Source organism: Mixophyes fleayi, chromosome 3 (assembly GCF_038048845.1).
Source record: "Mixophyes fleayi isolate aMixFle1 chromosome 3, aMixFle1.hap1, whole genome shotgun sequence".
Classification (NCBI taxonomy): Eukaryota; Metazoa; Chordata; class Amphibia; order Anura; family Limnodynastidae; genus Mixophyes; species Mixophyes fleayi.
In genome coordinates, this window is record NC_134404.1 from 13,253,934 (window position 1) to 13,278,872 (window position 24,939).

The 24,939-nt window shown below is 42.3% G+C and overlaps 1 protein-coding gene across 3 annotated transcripts in view; it reads left to right on the forward strand.

Moving 5' to 3' along the window:
- Positions 1–24,599, forward strand: part of DRC1 (dynein regulatory complex subunit 1) — a 47,360-nt gene extending 22,761 nt beyond the window's left edge. For all 3 annotated transcript variants that reach the window (XM_075201114.1, XM_075201115.1, XM_075201116.1), the window contains 12 exons: positions 1,657–1,743; positions 3,635–3,757; positions 7,392–7,531; positions 16,746–16,880; positions 17,417–17,649; positions 18,557–18,663; positions 18,854–18,943; positions 20,794–20,877; positions 21,070–21,215; positions 22,324–22,467; positions 22,628–22,730; positions 24,409–24,599. In XM_075201114.1, coding sequence (XP_075057215.1) covers positions 1,657–1,743; positions 3,635–3,757; positions 7,392–7,531; positions 16,746–16,880; positions 17,417–17,649; positions 18,557–18,663; positions 18,854–18,943; positions 20,794–20,877; positions 21,070–21,215; positions 22,324–22,467; positions 22,628–22,730; positions 24,409–24,471 — 1,455 coding nt within the window. In that variant the 3' untranslated portion in view covers positions 24,472–24,599. The remainder of the gene's footprint in view (positions 1–1,656; positions 1,744–3,634; positions 3,758–7,391; positions 7,532–16,745; positions 16,881–17,416; positions 17,650–18,556; positions 18,664–18,853; positions 18,944–20,793; positions 20,878–21,069; positions 21,216–22,323; positions 22,468–22,627; positions 22,731–24,408) is intronic.
- The last annotated feature ends 340 nt before the right edge of the window (positions 24,600–24,939 follow it).

The following is a 24,939-nucleotide window of genomic DNA, read 5'->3' on the forward strand; positions in this document are numbered from 1 at the left end:
ATTTTCTGTGGGTCAAATTGCTTACAGGAGGAGGCATCTTGGATATGAATAATTCTGTTGCGGGTCCGTTTGGCATGTAAACTACGAGCCAAGAGGGCGTCGGCTTTATTTCCTTTCTCGTAGAATCTTTGGCGGAGTCATTTCAGTGTGTTGGCCGCTTTAGTAGACAAAAGTTGCTGTAACTGAGCTTTTACAGCCAGGATTCTGAGATAAGTTTTGCGTTTTGGGTAGCGTTGATGCTTCTTGGTGAGGGAGACAAGCTCAGATTCGAAATCTTGAATCCGAGCTAAATGGACTTTTTTCTGGGCTGATGACATGCTAATTAAGAGGCCTCGGATAGTGGCTTCATGAGCCTCCCATAAAACAGAGTGCGAGATATCTGGGGAGGAGTTGAAGTTTCTGAACTCCTCGATTGCCTGTAACACTTTCTGTAAGTTTTTCGGTTTGGAGACGAGGGTGTCATGCATGCGCTAGGACCGATGAGGGCGGACTGCGGGAAGGATATCAACATTAAGAGAAACCGCCGTATGATCTGACCAGGTAACGGATTATATCCGAAGAGTGCAGGGAAGAAGTGGAGGATTTATCTGTGAAAAGCATGTCAATGCGTGTATGTACGTTGTGAGGGACGGAAAAGTGTGTGTATGCGCGAGCAGAAGAGTTCAAGACCCACCAAGAGTCATAGAGATTATACAGCTTGATTAGGGAGCAAAGATGACGCGAGTCTCTAGAGGTCCGCAAAGAGAAGGGTGACGGCGGAGAGCGGTCTAGCTTGGCATCCAACGTGACATTAAAGTCCCCACCCAGAATGACGTGTCCCCTTAGCTGACTGAAAAAGTTTAGCGAAGAATCTGAAAAGAAGGATCCCTGTCCCACATTAGGAGCATAGAGAGTCGCTATGGTTACGGGCGTTTGGGAAATAGAGCCAATCAGTATTGTATATCTGCTTTGGTCATCTGTTATTGTAGAATGTACAGTTAATGGAACTGACTGATGGACTAGGATAGCAGTACCGCTAGTTTTGCGAGGAGAGTTGGAATAAAATGCGTGCGGGAAGGTTCTATTTGTAAGGCTTGGGTGCGAGTGTGTAAAATGCGTTTACTGCAGGAGGACTATGTGAGCCTTCAGGCGTTTAAATTCTTGGAGCGCCATGGTGCGTTTCTGTGGGGGTTAACATTCAAAGATATTATCTTGATAGTCATGGTGGGTGTAGAAAAGGAAAGCTTAATAGGCAAGTCTGCAAACTAGCAAAGAGTGAGAAGCAGAAGAAATGTTAGTATGAAGGGGGAGGGAGGGGAAGGGAAGGGACCAGAGATGGGGGTCCCAGACTCCGGTTTAAAACAATGCGGAAGACACATCCTGTGTGTCAATGGGGTTCGTGTGGGTCATGACTGGCAGACCAAGTGACAGTCAAGGATGAGAACAAGCTAACAAAATTGTTAAGTTAGAAGGAGGGAGAGTATGGTGAACCTTGGGGAGGAATCGTGATCAGAGGGGGCATTTTGCGGGTGATGCCATGTCCAGGGGGACATGGTATATTAAGGAAATTTCACATATCTATTGTATCTCCTGTGCTTCTCTTATATTGTACTGTGAATTGTGTAAGAACCTGGTTATTACTAACATTCCAACTCTGACCCTCTGAATCTCTCACAGAAATCGTTTGGACTGGAAAGACGAGAACTCTTAGATCAGAATCGGAATAAGTGGGAGCAGAGCATGCAAGCTCGCCGCGATATCGAGGTAATGGCGCCGTTCACGCGTCGGTATAAAGGCTGATTTAATTATATAACGCTGATAACAGAAAGGGCCAATCGGCAGTCATTAGCGCTACTTACACTGGACTGATGAATACCAGTCTATGATTGGTTGTTATAGTTGCGCAATTTGCACATTGTTATAAAATTCAAATAAAAACTTAAAATGCCTGTCACATGTCATACTATACACGCCTTCAGCACAAGGTGAGGCCTCGGAACCACAAGCATTTTCAAAAAACACACATAAAAAATGTTTGCCTTGTTAAAGTGTTCTCTGCGTTCACTTGTGTGACTGAGCTCAGCAGGTGAATCATGTGACCGTCGGTCAGTTGATGTGCACAGGGAGCCGTGAAGGATAATTAATGCAGCACACCCAATTATTTGCCATTATATGTTCCTAGTAATGTATTAATGCTTCAGTACTGAATGGCGTAAAGTGACCGGTAAAACACACAGTACAAGTTTAGCTAGTGATATTATTATGTTTAGGGCTCAACAGCACTTTTGATCTTCTGAGCAAAAATGTGTGTGTGTAAGTGGGGTGACCTGTGAAAAAAAGAGCAGCACGCTGGTTATAATAATGATGAATAGAGCGAGTCGGGGTGACGTGGAAGCTGGTCCACAAGAGAAGGGAACTTAGAAATCTGTCTGTAAATGCAGCGTATGTTTCAGCACCACCTGTGTGATGGGCAGTCCAACTAAATATATAAGGTATAACCTGTAATTCACAACTCTTCACCACCCGCGCCCAGTGCAATTGTATATCCATGTCAATGAGAAACCAGTGCTCTGTCTGCAGCAATAGAATGGGCCACATCATGGTACCAAAAATGTCATGTACACTGGGTGTCCGTTTCTGCACAGACGTCAATGATTCCTCTGCAGGGATCAGGTACTGCAGAGTGGGCAAACGCAGCGTTTCAAACACTGGTAAATCCCCCTTGTGTACATGGGGCCTTCATTATATGATTTGCCAAGCAAAAAACATAGTTTATAGTTCATTTTAATAGAGTGCATCTTTTTATAAGAAAAACACAAAGGCTTTAAAAAACTTTTCAGGTCTGTTTCAGACTCAGATACACGTCACATGTGAATGTAACAGGCAGCTGTTCACTTATGTGCAAAATGCTAAGACACATTATTGTGTTGTGGCTATCACTTACTATATTGTGGCTGCTGGTAGGACTTTAGATTCTAGGTGCCACTAGTACTCAGTGCTATCACTCTCTATATTTCAGCTACTGGTGTGAGCGCTCTATATTCTAGCTGCCACTATCATGCTCTATATATCGTGGACGCTGCTACTACTCAATGCTTTCACTCTCTAGATTATGAATGCTGCTAGTACTCAGTGCTATTGCTCTATATATTGCAGCTAAAGGACTGAGCAGTATAACTCTATATTCTAGCTGCCACTGGAACTTGGTGCTATCATGCTCTATATCGTGAGCGCTGGTAGGTCTCTGTGCTGTCATTCTCTGTATTACAGCTACTGGTAGGACTGTCACTCTGTTATCTAGCTGGAAGTAAAACTCAGAGGCACAGTGCTCTATATTGTGGGTGCTCTCATTCACTATATCATGCTGCTAGTAGGTCTTAGTGCTATCACTGTGTATATCGTGACTGTAGGTAGGATTGACTAGACATTTTTCTGCCTGACTGCAAACCCAGGAGCACTTCTAGATTGTGTGGGATCTCCCAAGAGTGGAGAATATGAGGGTACCGTAATATTCACTGGGCAGACCGTCACAGCACACGTATGCAGTGCTAAAGTCTTAGTGCAGCGAGTGTGCGTTGTAAATAACAGCCGCTGCCAATATAGAGCCTTCTGGTTGGACTCTCCGCTGTCTCATTGACTGTATGGTGTCCCTCAGCTCGGGAGTCTCATGAACCGGATGAAGAAGGTGGAGGAGTACGAGCAGCAGCTGAACCAGCTCCGGGTACAGGACGGGGAAGAATATAACATGATCAAGATTAAACTGGAGACCGATGTGCAGGTCAGTGCCAGAAATCGTAGAGTGAGAACTAACAGGTAGGCATCGTGTTGTAAATGTTGGTGGGTGGAAGAATGGTGAGTACCCATCATTGTGCCATTATCAGTGATGATGTAGCGCCCTAATTCTAGGGGCACAGCTTCTGCCAGCTCCTAGGGATTAGTGTGTAACCCCTCACCAATGTCTAGTCAGTACCTCAGTCTATCAGTGTGGCCTATGCCCCTGGGTGCGAGGGTCACCCAGCATTTATATAGTGATATTTCTGCTTCTATACCAGTGGATGAGTGAGTATCCCTCAGTTAGAAACCTTGTTCTGGCCAGTACCCCTGGGTTTGAATGTACCCGTTATACTTTGTTTCCAGCTTCAGAGCAAAGCAGACTTGATCCCTCCACCGGGGCACAATTTGTTTCATCTACTGGACTCCGAATTCTCATGGAATAGCCCAATCTATGCTCTGCAGCCATACCCCGGTAGTTCCTACCTACTGTCCAATGGAGCTCCCGCTGGTGCCTGCTCCAGGCCGGATCCCAGTCCTACTCACTACTACTGCTCTGCATCATGGCCTCAATTGTTTACCTGATCTGCTCCAATAGCATACCATTGGGTCTCCACTTACTCACTTGTTGTCTTTGGTGTTCCATCTCTGTTGCCTCTGAAATCTTTAGCGAACTGCTCCTCCTATCAATCAGTGTTTGCTAGGAGTTGATCGTATCATGGATTCTGGCTCTCTTCGCCAGACCTGTTCATTCTCTGTTGGTTCCTGAGGCCTTCCAACCCCTGTCTTCTACTGATGCCTCCTTCTCCTGTCTCTGGCCTCCTCCTGATGCCCACCTCCTGGGGTCTACTAATGCTGCCTTTTGCCTCTAGCTTTCTCCTGATGCCAGTCTCTTGTCCTCTCATGATTTCTCAAGCTGTCTTCTGATACCAGCCTCCTGTCCTCTCCCGACACCAGCTTCCTTCCCACTTTAACCCTTGTCTACCTGCAGTAATTACCTGACCTCTGGTTCCATCATAGACTTCTTCCTCTGGACCTCTAGACTTCATTTGGACTGTATACTTTACTGCCTCCTGGTGGTTACACCTCTGTATGCCTTTGTTATTTCCTGTTCTGCTATTGCTTTTGCCAATGCTCACAATGCTATTGCTCCCCTTGCATTTATAACCATTCATTGCTTTCATGTCATTGTTTTCATATCATTGAGTTGCCACTGTCATCCTTACCTGTACAACCATTGTATTTTTGACATTTATTTTCAATCTCATCACCTAGGAACTCTGTGCTCTTACCAGTGCCCAGCTCTTTCTAATCCCCCTGATCTCCTAAGTCTCTCTTCTCTGTGACATTGGCAATACTTCCTGCTTTCTCTATTATTTTTTTGCTCCCTTCCTCTTTGTCCCCTCCTCTACCAAGACCTACACTCACTCCTCTCTCAATTACAGCTCTCCCATCCTCCACTCAGCACTTGACGACTTCCCTCCTAATCCAGGCTTATGCCCCATCCCTATGCTCTTCCCCTCCTCCTCACCCTGCCATTTCTCAGGAAACTCTTTCAATGTCATCCACATCCCCAATATCATCCACATCCCCTCTCTTATGCCCCCTCTGGCACATCAGGTCTACCTAATCCTCCTTGCCATCGACGAATATTCGATCTTCCCATCTGACACTTCTCCCACTGCCCTCTCCTCCATGGCCTCTCTTCTCTCACACTCTGGGGTTCGGTGAAGGCATCCTTCTCTCCACCTGCTTCAATTTACAGTCCATACGCCCTGAGCTCTCTAGCTAATTCTCCTACTCTGAGGTCCACTCCATTCGCCTTTTCCACCCTGTTCACCTTAGTGTTGCGGTTGGTCCTGTCTCGCAGTAACTAGATAACTTCACAGCCTGGCTCCCCTACTTTCTCTCTAGGGACCATTGATAATGTTGGGTAACTTCAGCATCCTGATTGATGCTGTCACTACTAGCCTTCGTAGATCCACGCTTCAACCCTTACATTCCAAATGCACCAGATACCAAGCGGCACTAGAGGAAATTGCTCTTTCATGCGAACTTCCTCCATTCCAAATTCATACTCTCCTCCTATACATTTGCCCTTTCTGTCTCCAAACAGTCTTATTTCAATCTGATCTTCTCTCAGTCCTCCAAACCTTAAATCGCCTCACCCCTCTCACTCCCCTCCCTTCCTCTCTCTCTGCCCTCAACTTCTCCACCCACTTCACATCCAAAATTGAATCCACCCATCAAGACATCGCCTCCCATCAGGCTCCTCTAGAATGCATGTTTCAGCACTTAAACTTAATTTGTCTAAAACTGAAACCCCCTCCTGAGTCCCCTCACCCTCCCATCCCCTCCCGAGTACCATTACCCACCTCCTAACTCCCCTCATCCATCTCCCAAGTCCCCTTTCCCTCTCCCCCTCATCTCTCTATCTGTTGACAACATTAACCTTTCCTCAGTCCTGCAAGATCGCTGCCTAGGACCTCTCCTTGACTCCTCCCTCTCTTTTACTCTCCACATTCAATCCCTCCTCAAATATTCCACTTCCACCTTTGAAACATCTCAGGATCAGACTCTTTCTCACCATAGACACAACCAAGACCCCCACCCACTCTCTTGTCAACTCTCGTCTGAATTACTGAAACATCCTTATCTATGGCCTTCCTTCCTCCCAACACTTCCATCTCCAATCCATCCTCAACGCTGCTATTTGTCTTATATTTCTTTCCTGCTGCTCCGCATCTGCCTCCCCTCTCTGCCAATCGATACTCTGGATTGCTTTTCGCTACAGAGATCCTTTCAAACTCCTTACCCTCACCTATAAAGCCCTCACCCAATCCCCCCCCGCCCTACATCTCCGACCTCATCTCCGTCCCTCCCTCTTTCCTTTCTGCCAATGACCACCACCTCTCCTCCTTAATTATTACCTCCTCTCTCTCCCACTTCCAAGACTTCTCTTGTGCTGCTCCCCTGATCTGTAACTCACTCCCTCTCCCAGTCAGGCTCTCTCCACCTCTCTCCAAGTTTTGAAAAAACTCTCGAAACTCATTTCTTCATCACTCTCGTGTCCTCCTTCTTTCATTGTCTTTGTCACCAGCACACCTGTTTCTTCCCTCCTCTCATCAATCAGTGGCTCAGGTCCTGCTTGCTGTGCCAATATTCCTGGGTACAGGCTCAGATAGAGCTCAGATTGTGCTACCAGTTTACCCCCCACCTCTCATGCTTCTTTTCTTAAGTCATAGTATGAGGCTATTCCGTGCCTTGCACCCCATTGCTTCTGGTTCCGATATTTCTTTGCTGTGTATTGTACTGTTTTGCCTATATTGTAGTATACTGTTTTATTTTTATTATGCCATTTACGGTTTTACTGTATGCTCTCTTTACGGCGGTACGGACCCATTGTGGAGCCTTATAAATAAAAGATAATACTATCCTATTGGGTGGTTGTGTATCCCTTACTCAAATAGTACTGATGCTACCCTAAAGTGACTGTGTACCTCTCATTCATATGGCGTTATCTCTGTCTATACCCATGTGGTTATTGAGATACATTGTCTTACCTCTGCCCTCTGCTGGTAAGTATCCCTCATTCAGATACAAGAAATAACATTGTTGTATTCTCCTTTGTTGCGTTGCAGATCCTCCAGCAGCAGCTGCAGCAGATGAAAGCCACTTATCAGCTGAACCAGGAGAAACTAGAATACAACTTCCAGGTGCTGAAGAAGAGGGACGAGGAGAACACGATCACCAAGTCCCAGCAGAAGAGGAAGATTACACGGTAATGTAACCACACCCCTTCATGTCCATTCAGTGACATTCCCGCAGTGTCCAATAATTATTTGATGTTTCTCAGTGACATTCCCGGAATTATTAGATGTATTTCAGTGACATTCCCTCAGTGTCCAGTTGTCATTAAATGTTTCTCAGTGTTATTCCCTCAGTGTCCAGGGGGTAAATGTATCAAGCTGAGAGTTTCCAGAGGGATGAAAATTGGAGATATTGCCTATAGCAACCAATCAGATTCTAGTTATCATTTATTTAGTACACTTAGTCCATGTATGTTTTTCAGGAATGTTTCTCAGTGACATTCCCCCAGTGCTCAGGATTTATTAACTGTATATCAGTGACTTTCCCATTGTGTTCAGGAGTTATTAGATTTACTTCAGTAACAGTCCATCACTGTCCAGGAGCTATTAGATTTATTTCAGTGACATTCCCTCAGTGTCCAGGAGTTATTAGATGTATCTCAGTGACATCCCTTCAGTGTCCAAGTGTCATTAGATGTATTTCAGTGACATTCCCTCAATTTCTATGAATTATTATATATTTCAGTGACGTTCCCTTAGTGTCTAGGACTTATTAGATGTATTTCAGTGACATTCCTTCAGTGTTCAAGTGTTATTAGATGTATTTCAGTGACATTCCTTCAGTGTCCAAGTGTTATTTGATGTATTTCAGTGACATTCCTTTGGTGTTCAAGTGTTATTAGATGAATTTCAGTGACATTCCCTCAATTTCTATTAATTATTATATTTTTTCAGTGACGTTTCCTTAGTGTCTAGGAATTATTAGATGTATTTCAGTGACATTCCCTCAGTGTTCTAGTGGTATTAGATGTATTTCAGTGACATTCCTTCAGTGTCCAAGTGTTATTAGATGTATTTCAGTGACGTTTCCTTAGTGTCTAGGAATTATTAGATGTATTTCAGTGACATTCCTTCAGTGTCCAAGTGTTATTAGATGTATTTCAGTGACATTCCTTCAGTGTCCATGTGTTATTAGATGTATTTCAGTTACATTCCCTTAATTTCTATGAATTATTATATATTTCAGTGACGTTCCCTTAGTGTCTAGAAATTATTAGATGTATTTCAGTGACATTCCTTCGGTGTTTAAGTGTTATTAGATGTATTTCAGTGACATTCCTTCAGTGTCCAAGTGTTATTGGATGTATTTCAGTTACATTAACTCAATTTCTATGAATTATTATATATTTCAGTGATGTTCACTTAGTGTCTAGGAGTTATTAGATGTATTTCAGTGTCATTCCTTCAATGTTCAAGTGTTATTGGATGTATTTTAGTGACATTCCCTCAGTGTCCAAGTGTTTTTAGATGAATTTCAGTGACATTCACTCAATTTCTATTAATTATTATATTTTTTCAGTGATGTTTCCTTAGTGTCTAGGAATTATTAGATGTATTTCACTGACATTCCTTCAGTGTCCAAGTGTTATTAGATGAATTTCAGTGACATTCACTCAATTTCTATTAATTATTATATTTTTTCAGTGACGTTCCCTTAGTGTTTAGGAATTATTAGATGTATTTCAGTGACATTCCTTCAGTGTCCAAGTTTTATTAGATGTATTTCAGTGACATTCCTTCAGTGTCCAAGTGTTATTAGATGTATTTCAGTGACATTTCCTTAGTGTCCAAGTGTTATTAGATGTATTTCAGTGACATTCCCTCAGTGTCCAAGTGTTATTAGATGTATTTCAGTTACATTCCCTCAATTTCTATGAATTATTACATATTTCAGTGACGTTCCCTTAGTGTCTAGGAGTTATTAGATGTATTTCAGTGACATTCCTTCAGTGTTCAAGTGTTATTCGATGTATTTCAGTGACATTCCTTCAGTGTTCAAGTGTTATTAAATGTATTTCAGTGATATTCTCTCAGTGTCCAAATGTTATTAGATGAATTTCAGTGACATTCCCTCAGTGTCCAAGTGTTATTAGATGTATTTCAGTGACATTCCTTCAGTGTCCAAGTGTTATTAGATGTATTTCAGTGACATTCCTTCAGTGTCCAAGTGTTATTAGATGTATTTCAGTGACATTCCCTTAGTGTCCAAGTGTTATTAGATGTATTTCAGTGACATTCCCTTAGTGTCCAAGTGTTATTAGATGAATTTCAGTGACATTCCCTCAATTTCTATTAATTATTATATATTTCAGTGACATTCCCTTAGTGTCTAGGAGTTATTAGATGTATTTCAGTGACATTCCTTCAGTGTTCAAGTGTTATTAGATGTATTTCAGTGACATTCCCTCAGTGTCCAAGTGTTATTCGATGTATTTCAGTGACATTCCTTCAGTGTTCAAGTGTTATTACATGTATTTCAGTTACATTCCCTCAATTTCTATGAATTATTATATATTTCAGTGACGTTCCCTTGGTGTCTAGGAATTATTAGATGTATTTCAGTGACATTCCTTCAGTGTTCAAGTGTTATTCGATGTATTTCAGTGACATTCCTTCAGTGCTCAAGTGTTATTCGATGTATTTCAGTGACATTCCCTCAACTTCTATTAATTATTATATATTTCAGTGACATTCCCTTAGTGTCAGGAGTTATTAGATGTATTTCAGTGACATTCCTTCAGTGTTCAAGTGTTATTAGATGTATTTCAGTGACATTCCCTCAGTGTCCAAGTGTTATTCGATGTAATTCAATGACATTCCTTCAGTGTCCAAGTGTTATTAGATGTATTTCAGTTACATTCCCTCAATTTCTATGAATTATTATATATTTCAGTGACGTTCCCTTGGTGTCTAGGAATTACTAGATGTATTTCAGTGACATTCCTTCAGTGTTCAAGTGTTATTCGATGTATTTCAGTGACATTCCTTCAGTGTCCAAGTGTTATTAGATGTATTTCAGTGACATTCCCTCAGTGTCCAAGTGTTATTAGATGTATTTCAGTGACATTCCTTCAGTGTCCAAGTGTTATTAGATGCATTTCAGTGACATTACTTCAGTATCAAAGTGTTATTAGATGTATTTCAGTGACATTCCCTCAGTGTCAAAGTGTTATTAGATGTATTTCAATGACATTCCTTCGGTGTCCAAGTGTTATTCAATGTATTTCAGTGACATTCCTTCAGTGTCCAAGTGTTATTAGATGTATTTCAATGACATTCCTTCGGTGTCCAAGTGTTACTCAATGTATTTCAGTGACATTCCTTCAGTGTCCAAGTGTTATTAGATGTATTTCATAGACATTCCTTCAGTGTCCAAATGTTATTAGATGTATTTCAGTGACATTCCTTCAGTGTCCCAGTGTTATTAGATGTATTTCAGTGACATACCCTCAGTGTCCATGAATTATTAGATGTATTTCAGTGACATTCCTTCAGTGTTCAAGTGTTATTCGATGTATTTCAGTGACATTCCCTCAGTGTCCAAGTGTTATTAGATGTATTTCAGTGACATTCCTTCAGTGTCCAAGTGTTATTAGATGTATTTTATAGACATTCCTTCAGTGTCCAAATGTTATTAGATGTATTTCAGTGACATTCCTTCAGTGGCCCAGTGTTATTAGATGTATTTCAGTGACATTCCTTCAGTGTTCAAGTGTTATTCGATGTATTTCAGTGACATTCCTTCAGTGTTCAAGTGTTATTAAATGTATTTCAGTGATATGTATTTCGAGCTTGTGATTTCACTGCTTTTTTGATTTCAAGTGCTGTTTTTGTTTAAAGTGTGGAGTTGGTTCCTGTAAGGAGTTGAATCCAGGAACGGGTTTAATCTGGTAAGTGGCTAGACAAGGCTAGTACTAAAGTTCACTGTAGGCTATAAGAAGTTAAGTTAGCCATAATAAGATGAGTGGTAGCAGGCTTGATGATCTCACTCAATGCATATCTTGTCATATGTATGCACACTTGGAGAAAGTGTTCCAAGGTTTATACCTCTGTGAGAAATGTGAGCAATTGGTCTCTTTGGAAGCCCAGGTAACTGATCTAAAGCAGACCATTGCAACATTGAGAGACATTGCCAACCTGGAGCAGAGTTTACAGCTCACCGTTGATGCGTTATCTGAGCAGGGTGGAGCAGAGACAGAGGAGGATGCACAGGTAGGCAGCTGGGTAACAGTTACTAGGGGTAGCAGAGGGAGGAAGAGGCCAGTTCTGATCTAAGCAATCCCAGCAGATTTGCCAGATTGGATGAAGATACTGTGGAAGGCAGTTCAGAATTGGTAGAGTTGGATGACACTGCTTCCTCTAGCAACCAGGGGAATGGTCTCTCCAGCACAGAGGGGACCAAAGTTACTCAGGGACCCAGGCAGATTGTGGTGGTAGGGGATTCAATTATTAGAAAGGTAGATAGGGCAATCTGTTACCGGGACCGTGCATGCCGAACAGTGTGTTGTCTCCCGGGTGCTCGGGCTCGGCATATTGCGGATCGGGTGGACAGATTGTTGGGAGGGGCTGGGAATGACCCAGCGGTTTTGGTGCATGTTGGCACCAATGACCGAGTTAGAGGAAGAAGGGGTGTCCTAAAGAATGATTTCAGGGACATAGGTCGCAAACTTAAGGCAAGGACATCCAAGGTAGTATTTTCGGAAATACTACCTGTGCCACGCACTAGTCCAGGGAGGCAGCGGGAGATTAGGGAGGTTAATGCGTGGCTAAAAGATTGGTGTAGGAAGGAGGGTTTTGGATTCTTAGAGCACTGGGCTGATTTCTCGGTCAGTTGCCATCTTTATTGTCGTGATGGATTGCACCTGAATGAGGAGGGGGCTGCAGTGCTAGGGGAGAGGATGGTTAGAAGGTTGGAGGAGATTTTAAACTAGGCTCCGGGGTGGAGGGGCAAGCAAGTATTTATGGGATAGACATTGAGAGTAGTAAGGAGGAATTTAACAAGAGTAAAGGGGGTGGAGAGGGGGGAAAGGGAAGCATAGCCGATAAGGAGCGGCCCTTTTTAAAGCAAAAAGAAATACCTAAGGGAGGCAATAGACTTAAGTGTATGCTTGCAAATGCAAGAAGCCTGACAGGTAAAATGGGGGAGTTAGAACTAGTAGCAATGAATGAGCAGTATGATATTATAGGTATTACTGAGACCTGGTGGGATGATACACATGACTGGGCAGTCAACTTGGAAGGCTATTCTCTCTTCAGGAGGGATAGGGTAAATAAAAGGGGAGGAGGAGTATGTCTTTATATTAAGCCAGAATTAAAACCAAGTATTCAGGAAGTTATATACGAGAATATTGGTGATAATATAGAGGCATTGTGGGTGGAAATATCCAGCGGAGGAAAAAGTTCAGAGAAGTTGCTGATAGGGATATGCTATAAACCGCCAGATATTAGTACGATTGAGGAAGCCCAACTTCTACAGCAAATTGAAAAGGCTACACAACTAGGTCAAATTTTAATTATGGGGGATTTTAATTATCCGGACATTGATTGGAGTACTGAGACCTGCGGTACAGCTAGGGGAAATAGGTTTCTGAGCACGCTAAAAGACCATTACATGTCCCAATTAGTTGAGGAACCAACTAGGAACCGGACTATACTGGACCTAGTAATAACAAACAATGTAGACGTAATATCAAATATTCAAGTAAAGGAGCACTTGGGAAACAGTGATCATAATATGGTCTCATTTGAAATTAGTTTCCAGAAACAACAGTATAAGGGATCAACTAGGACTTTAAACTTTAAAAAGGCAAATTTTAATATGCTAAAGGAGTCTATAAAGAGCATAGACTGGGACAAAGCCTTTGAAGGAAAAAATACGGAAGAAATGTGGGCTGTCTTTAAAATGTTGTTGGAAACATACACGTATAAGTTCATTCCTATGGGAAATAAATGTAAAAGAATTAAGTCTAAACCAATGTGGCTAAATAAAAAGGTAAGGGAAGAAATGCAAAGGAAGAAGCGTGCATTTAAATTGTTTAAGTCTGAAGGGTCAGAGGAGTCCTTCCATAGGTACAAGGAATGTAATAAAACATGCAAAAAGGAAATTAGATTGGCTAAATTAGAAAATGAAAGGCACGTTGCAAAAGAAAGTAAGACAAACCCCAAAAAGTTTTTTAAGTATATAAATGGCAAAAGGATTAAAAAAGATAATATAGGACCCCTAAGAAGTGAGATGGGTGAATTGATAAATGATACTAAGGAAAAAGCAGAGATATTAAACACGTTCTTTTCTTCAGTATTTACCAGAGAGGAACAAATGGCAGGAGTAATACATAAAAATGGAAATGAAACCATGCCATTAATTAATAGTTGGTTGTCAGAGGAAGAAGTCCAAAGGCGACTGAAGAATATTAAGATAAATAAAGCTCCAGGTCCAGATGGCATACACCCAAGGGTCCTTATGGAGTTAAACTCGGAAATAGCTAGATCGCTATTCTTAATTTTCAGAGATTCAATCTCATCAGGCTCAGTACCAAGGGATTGGCGAATAGCAGATGTGGTGCCGTTGTTTAAAAAGGGGACGAGATCACAACCAGAGAATTATAGACCTGTAAGCCTGACATCAATAGTGGGGAAACTACTTGAAGGTATTTTAAGGGACAGTATTCAGGATTACTTGGTACGCAATAAAATTATTAGTGGGAATCAACATGGATTTCTGAGGGATAGGTCATGTCAAACTAATCTAATTAGTTTCTACGAGGAAGTTAGTGGGAACTTAGACCAGGGCAGGACAGTAGATGTGGTCTACTTAGATTTTGCAAAGGCCTTTGATACAGTGCCACACAAGAGGTTGGTTTACAAAATAAGGGAACTGGGTCTAGAAATCAAAATTTGTACTTGGATCGAAAACTGGTTAGAGAATAGGGAACAGAGAGTTGTGATAAATGGAACATTTTATAATTGGTCAAAGGTCTTTAGTGGAGACCTCAAGGTTCCGTGCTGGGAGCACTCCTTTTTAATATATTTATTAATGACCTTGGTGATGGTTTAGAGAGTAAAGTTTCTATTTTTGCAGATGACACTAAACTCTGTAAGGTAATAAAATCAGAGCAAGATGTAGCTTCTCTACAGAGAGACTTAAATAAACTGGAGGATTGGGTGGCTAAATGGAATATGAGGTTTAACACAGATAAATGTAAGGTTATGCATTCAGGGATCAAAAACAAGAACGCAATCTATAAATTAAATGGAATTAATTTGGGAGAATCTATAATGGAAAAGGATTTGGGAGTGCTCGTAGACAGTAGACTTAGCAATAGTGCTCAATGTCAAGCAGCAGCTGCAAGGGCAAACAAAGTATTGGCATGCATAAAAAGGGGCATAGATGCAAGGGAAGACAGTGTAATTTTGCCACTGTATAAATCGTTGGTAAGACCTCATCTTGAATATGCAGTACAGTTCTGGGCACCACTCTATAAAAAAGATAATTTGGAACTAGAAAGGGTTCAGAGAAGGGCGACAAAATTGATAAAGGGTATGGAGTCATTAAGTTATGAGGAAAGGTTATCCAGTTTAGGCATGTTTACTTTAGAAAAGAGGCGTCTAAGGGGAGATATGATTACTATGTACAAATACATTAGGGGTCAATACAGAGAGCTTTCATGGGAACTTTTTACCCCAAGGACCATACACAGGACACGTGGTCATCCCCTAAGGTTAGAGGAGAGGAAATTTCACAGCCAGCAAAGGAAGGGGTTCTTTACAGTAAGGGCAGTCAAGATATGGAATTCATTGCCAGGGAAGGTTGTGATGGCAGATTCAATAGATATGTTTAAGAAAGGGTTAGACAATTTTTTAGCGGAAAGGTGTATCCAGGGATACGACCGTTAATTTAAAATAAAGGATAGTAGTGGATATAGGGTAAAAATTGTATTGCAATATTGAGTCTGGGGGGATTTTCAAAATTGAAACAGATGGGCGGTTGCCTACTCTGGATTAATTTCAAATATAAGTGCAGGATCGCAGGAGATCCAATATAGGTTGAACTTGATGGACTGGTGTCTTTTTTCAACCTCATCAACTATGTAACTATGTACTATATTCTCTCAGTGTCCAAGTGTTATTAGATGAATTTCAGTGACATTCCCTCAGTGTCCAAGTGTTATTAGATGTATTTCAGTGACATTCCTTCAGTGTCCAAGTGTTATTAGATGTATTTCAGTGACATTCCTTCAGTATCAAAGTGTTATTAGATGTATTTCAGTGACATTCCTTCAGTATCAAAGTGTTATTAGATGTATTTCAGTGACATTCCCTCAGTGTCAAAGTGTTATTAGATGTATTTCAATGACATTCCTTCGGTGTCCAAGTGTTATTCAATGTATTTCAGTGACATTCCCTCAGTGTCCAAGTGTTATTAGATGTATTTCAGTGACATTCCTTCAGTATCAAAGTGTTATTAGATGTATTTCAGTGACATTCCTTCAGTGTCCCAGTGTTATTAGATGTATTTCAGTGACATTCCCTCAGTGTCAAAGTGTTATTAGATGTATTTCAGTGACATTCCCTCAGTGTCAAAGTGTTATTAGATGTATTTCAATGACATTCCTTCGGTGTCCAAGTGTTATTCAATGTATTTCAGTGACATTCCTTCAGTGTCCAAATGTTATTAGATGTATTTCAGTGACATTCCTTCAGTGTCCCAGTGTTATTAGATGTATTTCAGTGACATTCCCTCAGTGTCCAAGTGTTATTAGATGTATTTCAGTGACATTCCCTTAGTGTCCATGAATTATTAGATGTATTTCAGTGACATTCCCTTAGTGTCCATGAATTATTAGATGTATTTCAGTGACATTCCCTTAGTGTCCATGAATTATTAGATGTATTTCAGTGACATTCCCTCAGTGTCCAAGTGTTATTAGATGTATTTCAGTGACATTCCCTTAGTGTCCATGAATTATTAGATGTATTTCAGTGACATTCCCTTAGTGTCCATGAATTATTAGATGTATTTCAGTGACATTCCCTTAGTGTCCATGAATTATTAGATGTATTTCAGTGACATTCCCTCAGTGTCCAAGTGTTATTAGATGTATTTCAGTGACATTCCCTCAGTGTCCAAGTGTTATTAGATGTATTTCAGTGACATTCCCTCAGTGTCCAAGTGTTATTAGATGTATTTCAGTGACATTCCCTCAGTGTCCATGAATTATTAGATGTATTTCAGTGACATTACTTAAGTGTCCTTGGGCAGTATCATATAATCATCACTCTGTTCTCAGATTTTCCCATTCTCCACTTTACCTGATAGTGATTTTTCTTTTATTTTGTGTCACTCAGGTTGCACGATGTTCTGAATAACCTCAAAATAAAGCTGGAGAAACAGATTAAACAGTTCAAGGAGGAGAACCAGGCTCTGGCAGACGACTTTGAGAGGATAGTGAAGCAGTACAAGGAGGTGCAGAAGAAACAGAGGTTGGACAATCTTGTATAATGTTCGCTTAGAGATGTTAACAGGAAACAGAAGTTACACACTGTATATTAAACCCTGGAAAATGTATTTTAATAATTCACATCCACTCTCATCTTCCCCCAAAATCCCTACGCTTACTTGGTCTCTGGCTGTGATTCTTTTGAGTTCTGAGGAGATGACTTTCCACATGTTAATGTTCCACCATGAAACAACACATGCAGTTCCTGCAGACAAGACACAATGCACATTCCTAAATATCAACATGTAATCTGTTATTATGGGAACTACCATTACTTCCGACACCGACAGCATATCTGCTCAATCCATCTGCCCCTATGTTTCCATCTTTGTTCCATCTCCTCTCAGATGTCCTCTCATTATTGATGAAACATCTGAGTACAGTAGACACACCAGGTATCAGATATAGAGACATATGTAAATAATGTCAGTGTTTCTGCTGCTTTCAGTTCTTTTTCTTGTTGGAGGATAAACAAGACGTAATATTAAACTTCACTCGCTGTCACTCATCTTCCTACAGACATTTTGCTTCTGTGGAGGACAAGAAGTTCCATGATATCTGGGTGATGAACGAGGAAGAGATGAAGCAGCTGGTGAGTCGATCGCTGGAAGTAGATCGGATTATACATGAGCAGCAACTCGGCCTCCCCTGGAAGGCGCCAGATCTGTGGTTCATGGATAATGTTGGACCATTGGTGGTCCAGCCCAAGCAGCAGAAGACGGCCAGCGTGTTGGCACAAGAACTTATGTCTGGTGAGAATTGGTTTCTGTGCAGCTGTAAAAGTTCTCTCAAAATTGCTTGGAAACCAGAAGTGTCCACAATAGTGATTTCTAAAGCTTTAACTCTCAATAAGAATTATTTCTGGAATATTGCAATGCACAGTGTAATGTAGCATCAGAAGGACTTCTCATTGAGTTGGATGGCCAGCGACGAGTACAGACCTCATTCAGGTTTCCTCCATGGAAAATGGATCTAATAGTAGGTGTAATGGTAGTTACTCTTTTGTTTAGCTAACACCAAATCGATCAGTGTTGTCATTAAGGGAGACCTATCGGAGTCTCCAGCTACTCACTAGAGTCTCCTGTGGTACAAATAAAGATAAAGGCAAAATGTGGCCCATAGTTCCTGCTCTACAGCTGCACCAGACTCTGTGTATTTGGAATCCGTATTCCCAGCAGGACCAGCTAATAACATCTCTGATCTGACCCAGGAATTGTTAGTTGAGGACTATTATGTGCACTCGGCACGTTACTCTCCAGTCAGATGGTTCTTACTAACACAAGACACAACAACAGCACAAAGTACGAATGTTGAGAGTCAGATTGTGGCCCTAGTAACGCCCATGAATATTGGACAGATTTTGGAAGCCCACCAGCATCACGGTGCAACTGGCGTTATGTCAGCATACTAAGAAATCCATCTTTGGATCAGTGTATTTGTATATTTAGATGGTCTACACCTGCAAACATACCAATGAATCTTTTAGGAACCTGTCTAACAATACCTGGGGATGCTGTATATATAGATAAGAAGTCATTATTTCCAAACTAATTAGGTAAAAGTTGGAATCTACATTATTTCCACAAATGTTTGAGTAGGTTCTTCGATAAATCCCATCACTGAGAAGTTATTTTGTCTCTTATCTTCTATCGTTCCCAGCAAACAGCAACATGAAATCCGTAGAGAAGGAGAACGAGATTCCCGCATCTCAGACGTTCTCCCCGAGGACCGTGAAACAGATCCTGGAACTGCTGTGTGATGAGTCTGTAAGAGACATATGGGTGGTCTGCCTAGTGTGTGGGCGATGTGATCCGTTACATATCCAGGGTTAAAATCCACAGTACAAACACTGTCATCACCAATCACTGTGTAAACAGAGGACATTTAACCCATTATCTCCCCATGTAACTGATGCCCTCAGTATAACCTATGCTCCTGTTTCCTGCTTTCTTCCAGGGTTTCCTGATAGAAAGTAAACTAGTCCAGTTACTGTCCCCGCTGGATAAAGATGAGCGCTCCCTCATGAAGCTGGACTCTATATTTGGGGTACGTCAGGTTATTAAGACCCTCTCACATTCTTCTTCAATGTTGTGATAGACAGATTTTCCTGTAAACTATTAGTAGTAACTTCATGTTGGTGATGCTGGATCTTAGTTAATATCTTGTTATGTATCTATGTAATGTCATATGTAGTCATACAAATGCATTTTCCACATTTTGTTGTGTATTTATTTTTGTCTCCATCTGTTATAATCTGTTGGTTTGTGACCAAAAGCTCAAAAAAAAAACAGACACACTGATTCCTCTCTACTGTATGTGACATCACTGATACCTCTCTACACTGTATGTGACATCACTGATTCCTCTCTGCACTGTATGTGACATCACTGATTCCTCTCTGCACTGTATGTGACGTCACTGATTCCTCTCTGCACTGTATGTGACGTCACTGATTCCTCTCTACCTCTCTACACTGTATGTGACGTCACTGATTCCTCTCTGCACTGTATGTGACATCACTGATTCCTCTCTACACTGTATGTGACGTCACTGATTCCTCTCTGCACTGTATGTGACATCACTGATTCCTCTCTACCTCTCTACACTGTGTGTGACATCACTAATTCCTCTCTACACTGTATGTGACGTCACTGATTCCTCTCTACACTGTATGTGACATCACTGATTCCTCTCTACACTGTATGTGACGTCACTGATTCCTCTCTGCACTGTATGTGACGTCACTGATTCCTCTCTACACTGTATGTGACGTCACTGATTCCTCTCTACACTGTATGTGACATCACTGATTCCTCTCTACACTGTATGTGACGTCACTGATTCCTCTCTACACTGTATGTGACGTCACTGATTCCTCTCTACACTGTATGTGATGTCAACAATTCCTCTCTACACTGTATGTGACATCACTGATTCCTCTCTACACTGTATGTGACATCACTGATTCCTCTCTAGACTGTATGTGACATCACTGATTCCTCTCTACACTGTATGTGACATCACTGATTCCTCTATACACTGTATGTGATGTCACTGATTCCTCTCTACACTGTGTGTGACGTCACCGATTCCTCTCTACACTGTGTGTGACGTCACTGATTCCTCTCTACACTGTGACATCACTGATTCCTCTACACTGTATGTGACATCACTGATTCCTCTTTACACTGTATGTGACATCACTGATTCCTCTCTACCTCTCTACACTGTGTGTGACATCACCGATTCCTCTCTACACTGTATGTGATGTCACTGATTCCTCTCTACACTGTGTGTGACGTCACCGATTCCTCTCTACACTGTGTGTGACGTCACTGATTCCTCTCTACACTGTGACATCACTGATTCCTCTACACTGTATGTGACATCACTGATTCCTCTTTACACTGTATGTGACATCACTGATTCCTCTCTACCTCTCTACACTGTGTGTGACCTCACTGATTCCTCTCTACACTGTATGTGACGTCACTGATTCCTCTCTACACTGTGTGTGACGTCACTGATTCCTCTCTACACTGTATGTGACGTCACTGATTCCTCTCTACACTGTGTGTGACGTCACTGATTCCTCTCTACACTGTGTGTGACGTCACTGATTCCTCTCTACACTGTATGTGACGTCACTGATTCCTCTCTACACTGTATGTGACGTCACTGATTCCTCTACACTGTATGTGACGTCACTGATTCCTCTCTACACTGTGTGTGACATCACTGATTCCTCTCTACACTGTGTGTGACGTCACTGATTCCTCTTTACACTGTATGTGACGTCACTCATTCCTCTCTACACTGTGTGTGACATCACTGATCATGCTCGTTACTTATGGAACTGATAATGCAGTTTCTATACTGTTATGACTTTTCACCAGGCTCTCCGGATAGAGGTGGAAGACGATGTCTACAAACTGGTGAACTTCTTCCTTAAGTACAAACAACAAGACAAATCTCCACAGGTAGTAAAGTCGTTCTATGCACCACAGAAAATGTTAGCGCCATATATTAATAGCAATAGTAAATGAAGAGAGCAAGTTGTTGGGAAAGTCATAGACTTTATTACATGTGTATAGTGTTTTGTATAATAGCCGAGACCAGGGTTCCTCAACCCTTGTTGTTAACACGTAGCCTCTATCTGTGCCCTGTTTGAGGATGGAGAAGCGGATCATCAGGACTCCATCAGTGATTCCAGGACAGATGAGTCTCGATCCTCAACATCCCACCCAACCGACCTCATTCACCCCAATGATGTCCTGCGAGCACTAAGAGCCTTTGCCATGGAATTTCACCGGCCGAGGTTTGTGTCCAGTCTATCAGTGAGATTCCAGGGTGAGGAATGTCTGTACAGTGCACTAAAGATCAGATATATATATATATATATATATATATATATATATATATAAGGCCGGGCGCTCGGGGATTGACACTAAGAAGGAGGTGGAACCTCTCCCACGGGCCAGGACACGACCTTTATCTTAGTGTCTGTAGAAGGTAGACCGACCAGATAGAGCTGCGTTCTTCCCGCAGACATCAAGTCTGGATGCCCCTTGAAGGGGTGACCCAGCTGGAGGAACCTCAAACAAGGAAGGGCTCAATGTTCTTACCCCTGCCCTCCTGCCCTTTATACAGGGTTATACAGCAGCTTCTGCCCAGGACCAGTCCCACCTCCACGCAAGCAATTAATGGGAGGCTGCGGCCTCCATTCTACACCTGCTCCCTCCCCAGACAGTGACTAAGCCCAGATCCTGCTGATAGCACCAGGGTCATTATTTATTGTCAGATAAACATCCTGCCTAGCTGGTTTGGTTTGTTAGATATCCTCTGTATTAGTGTGTATCTAACAGTTACCTGTTTTTTTATTTCTGGTGTGTTCCCAACCTCTGTATGTAATGCACATAGACTGACTTCCACCAACCCATTGTTTGTTGGATGTCCTGCTGTTTCTGGTACCTGGATCCATGAATAGCCGTCCATTATATCCTTATACTCTACCTATATATAAAATATATATTGTGGGCTTCTCCTTTAAATCCAAATAAAAGACCCTGTCCACCCCCTTCCTGTCAGTTGTCCATTCACCTTGTGAATTATGATGACATAACCACAATTAAAATAAAATGTGCACTATTACTGTGCTGTGTTCACCTGGTCTTGTGACTGGAAGCTAAACGGGTTCTGGCTTCTCTACCGGCACCAGCCGCAGAATATCGCACCGCCGCCATCTCCGTAGGACATTTATATATGTCGTATGTCATCCTATAGTATAAATATTTACCTTTCTAGTTCTCCATGTTACATGGATATAGCGTGGTCATTGTGGCTGTAAGTAGGGTTGTGTTACTTTAACTATACAAAATACCACTAATTTATTGAACGGAGTATACTGAATAGAACATATCTTTTAGAGAGAAACCTCACTTGAGACAGAGCTGGTCAGAAGAGCGTGACAGTAGTGAGGACGATGCCTACTGGAGTGCGGCGGCACACGTCATCCCCGAGACCCGGCTCAAGGTCTGGGATGCCCTGGAATCTGCCCTGGAGAAGTACTTGTGAGTACTACAACCTCCCGGGCTTGTATCCTACGGTCTCAGTGATATCACCATGACTGGCTGCTGTGTGCGCTTTGTGTCTCAGTGGCGTAGTGATCAGTAAGCTGATATTTGTCCTGTTCCTCCAGCCGGCCAGTAACCAGTTCTCTCTGTGTTTCAGTGATGTCTTGACCAGTCGGTCTCAGCTGATTACCGAGTCGTCGGCATTGAGACAACAGAACGCGGAGCTGAGAATGTTGTTACATCAATACCTGAACTCTAGGGTAAGATGCGTTATATGAAGTGACTCATTCTACTGATAGACCCACAATAGGGCAAATTTGCAGAGGTGTCGTAGGACAGTAAATGGTTCTTATTCCATAGATGTCGTATGTCCATCCTGTCCTTGGCATATATCTGGTTGTCCTCCGACATCCCCAACATCTTTGTGTTGATGTTTTTTGAGGCAAATCACAACCACAGTGAGACAATTGTGTGATGACCATTACTGAGAAATACCCGAGACACTGTTGTGTTAGATGCTTTTTACTGTGCGTCAGATGTATGATATTTACCTCTAGTTACACAAAGTGGTGTAGAACACGTACAGCTGGCGGCTCTGTAAATGTTCCTACATGTATTATATTAATGTAAAGACTTTAAAGAAGAAAAACTCATCTTTCAGAAAGAGGACTGAACCAAATGACAGGTTTACCTGGGTCAGCTGAGGACCCCGGACACTTAGGGCCAACCCTCCACCCCACTTTCACAAACTCTCACTGTTATTTTGCAGCTAGCTTTAGGAGCCTCGATAAATACAAGTGTTCAGACCTGTATCAGCTGGTGACGTCCTGGTGTATTGCCATACTTGCCAACCTTTACTCGTTGGCTTCAGGGAGATCCCGGGGGAGGTGGGTGTGCAGGGGTGGGGCTTGACGAGTGGCATCATTTTGGCACCGCCCCTAAACAATTGTCACAATTTTGGCCAATTACAGCAGGGGGTGGGGTCATTAAGCCCCACCCCTGCCACTTATCTATTGCGGGGGCGAGGTTGGCCTGCTCTCCCGGGAATCCGAGAGGTCTCCCGGAAGTACCGGGAGAGTAGGCAACTATGCGTTAAAGCAGCTAAGGAATCTGTAGAGACTGAAGTGTCTTTTACATTTCTGTCTCCATTACTGAAGTCATGTTGTTTTACCTGTCAGTCTTTGTTTAAATCTTGGTATCCATGAAAATGGCCACCTCCATAGGCATCAATACATGGACATAGGACACAATTTCTGAACTGTGTCATCATGCCACAGATGGCGAAGCCAACCACGTCTTGTACTGGCTCAGCATCAGGGAGAATGCCAGACTCTTCAGGGAGTGAGGGAGATCACCCCTAGTTCAGGGAATCTCCCTGACATTCAGGGAGAGTTGGCATGTACGTGTATTGCGCCTGTAGGCTCCAACAGTGGTAAGATTGAGGGAACGTGTGAGGGACCGGGACGAAGTGCTACACATTGGGCTCGCTAATCAGTAATGGTCGGCCTTTAGGTGAAGGGGATGTCCACCCCAATGTTTCATTTTACAGATTAACACCCATCTCACTAATTAGCACAACTATGGGGCTCACATTTCCGGGATCTCCACAGTCCTGGAGCATCGCACCCCTACCCGAGCCGGTAAGAGGAACTGTCTGGGCCTGACAAGAAGTCGGCTCCCTGAAGCTGTAGCACTCAGACCAGTCTTCTAGTCATGGGGGCATAAACCTTAAAATATATGCTGCAAATAATTTCAGCCTGGGGCTTATTATGATCAATCAGAACCATTTCTGGTGCCTACTAGTTGTGTCTCTGTATGTCCACTTGTGTGACATCACTCACATTAAAATACCAGCAGCACATTGTAGTTTCTTGTTGCTGTGTATGATTGTGTTGTACAGCAGATCGTTGTGATGTTCTCACTCTTGTTGTTTTTTAGATCAACACGGAATTGGAGATTCCTCCCACACAAATCCTGCAGGTGAACTTTGTCCAGACTTGAAGTTAGGACACCGAGAAACACGAAGATAATGTCTATATGATATAATGTAATATTTTCACCAAATTTCCTCTCCGATATAACCAATAAAATTGGTGGCAGAAGAATGGTGACTCCTGCTTTACAATGTATTTGTGTCCGTGTCGTGTTACGTGTTATTACAAGACCAGAGATTCCATCGCTGGTCACTCTGTAATCTGTGTAATCTATAATGTCGTGAAAGGCCAGATTGCAAAGTACCCGGATGTGAGGAAATGGAAGATACACGCGGCAGGATGACCGAGGGTGACGTATCTCCTACAGCCAGTCAGTGCAGGCAATCGGTCATCGCCTTGTGCTGTCTGGAGGCGGAACAAACGTAGACCCCTCCCACTTCTTCCTGAGGGGATTTGTCCTGCAGCCGGTGCCCACGGTCAGGGACCATATTACTGTTTTATTTTAATTATTCTGCGTTAAAGGTTTTTGTGATTT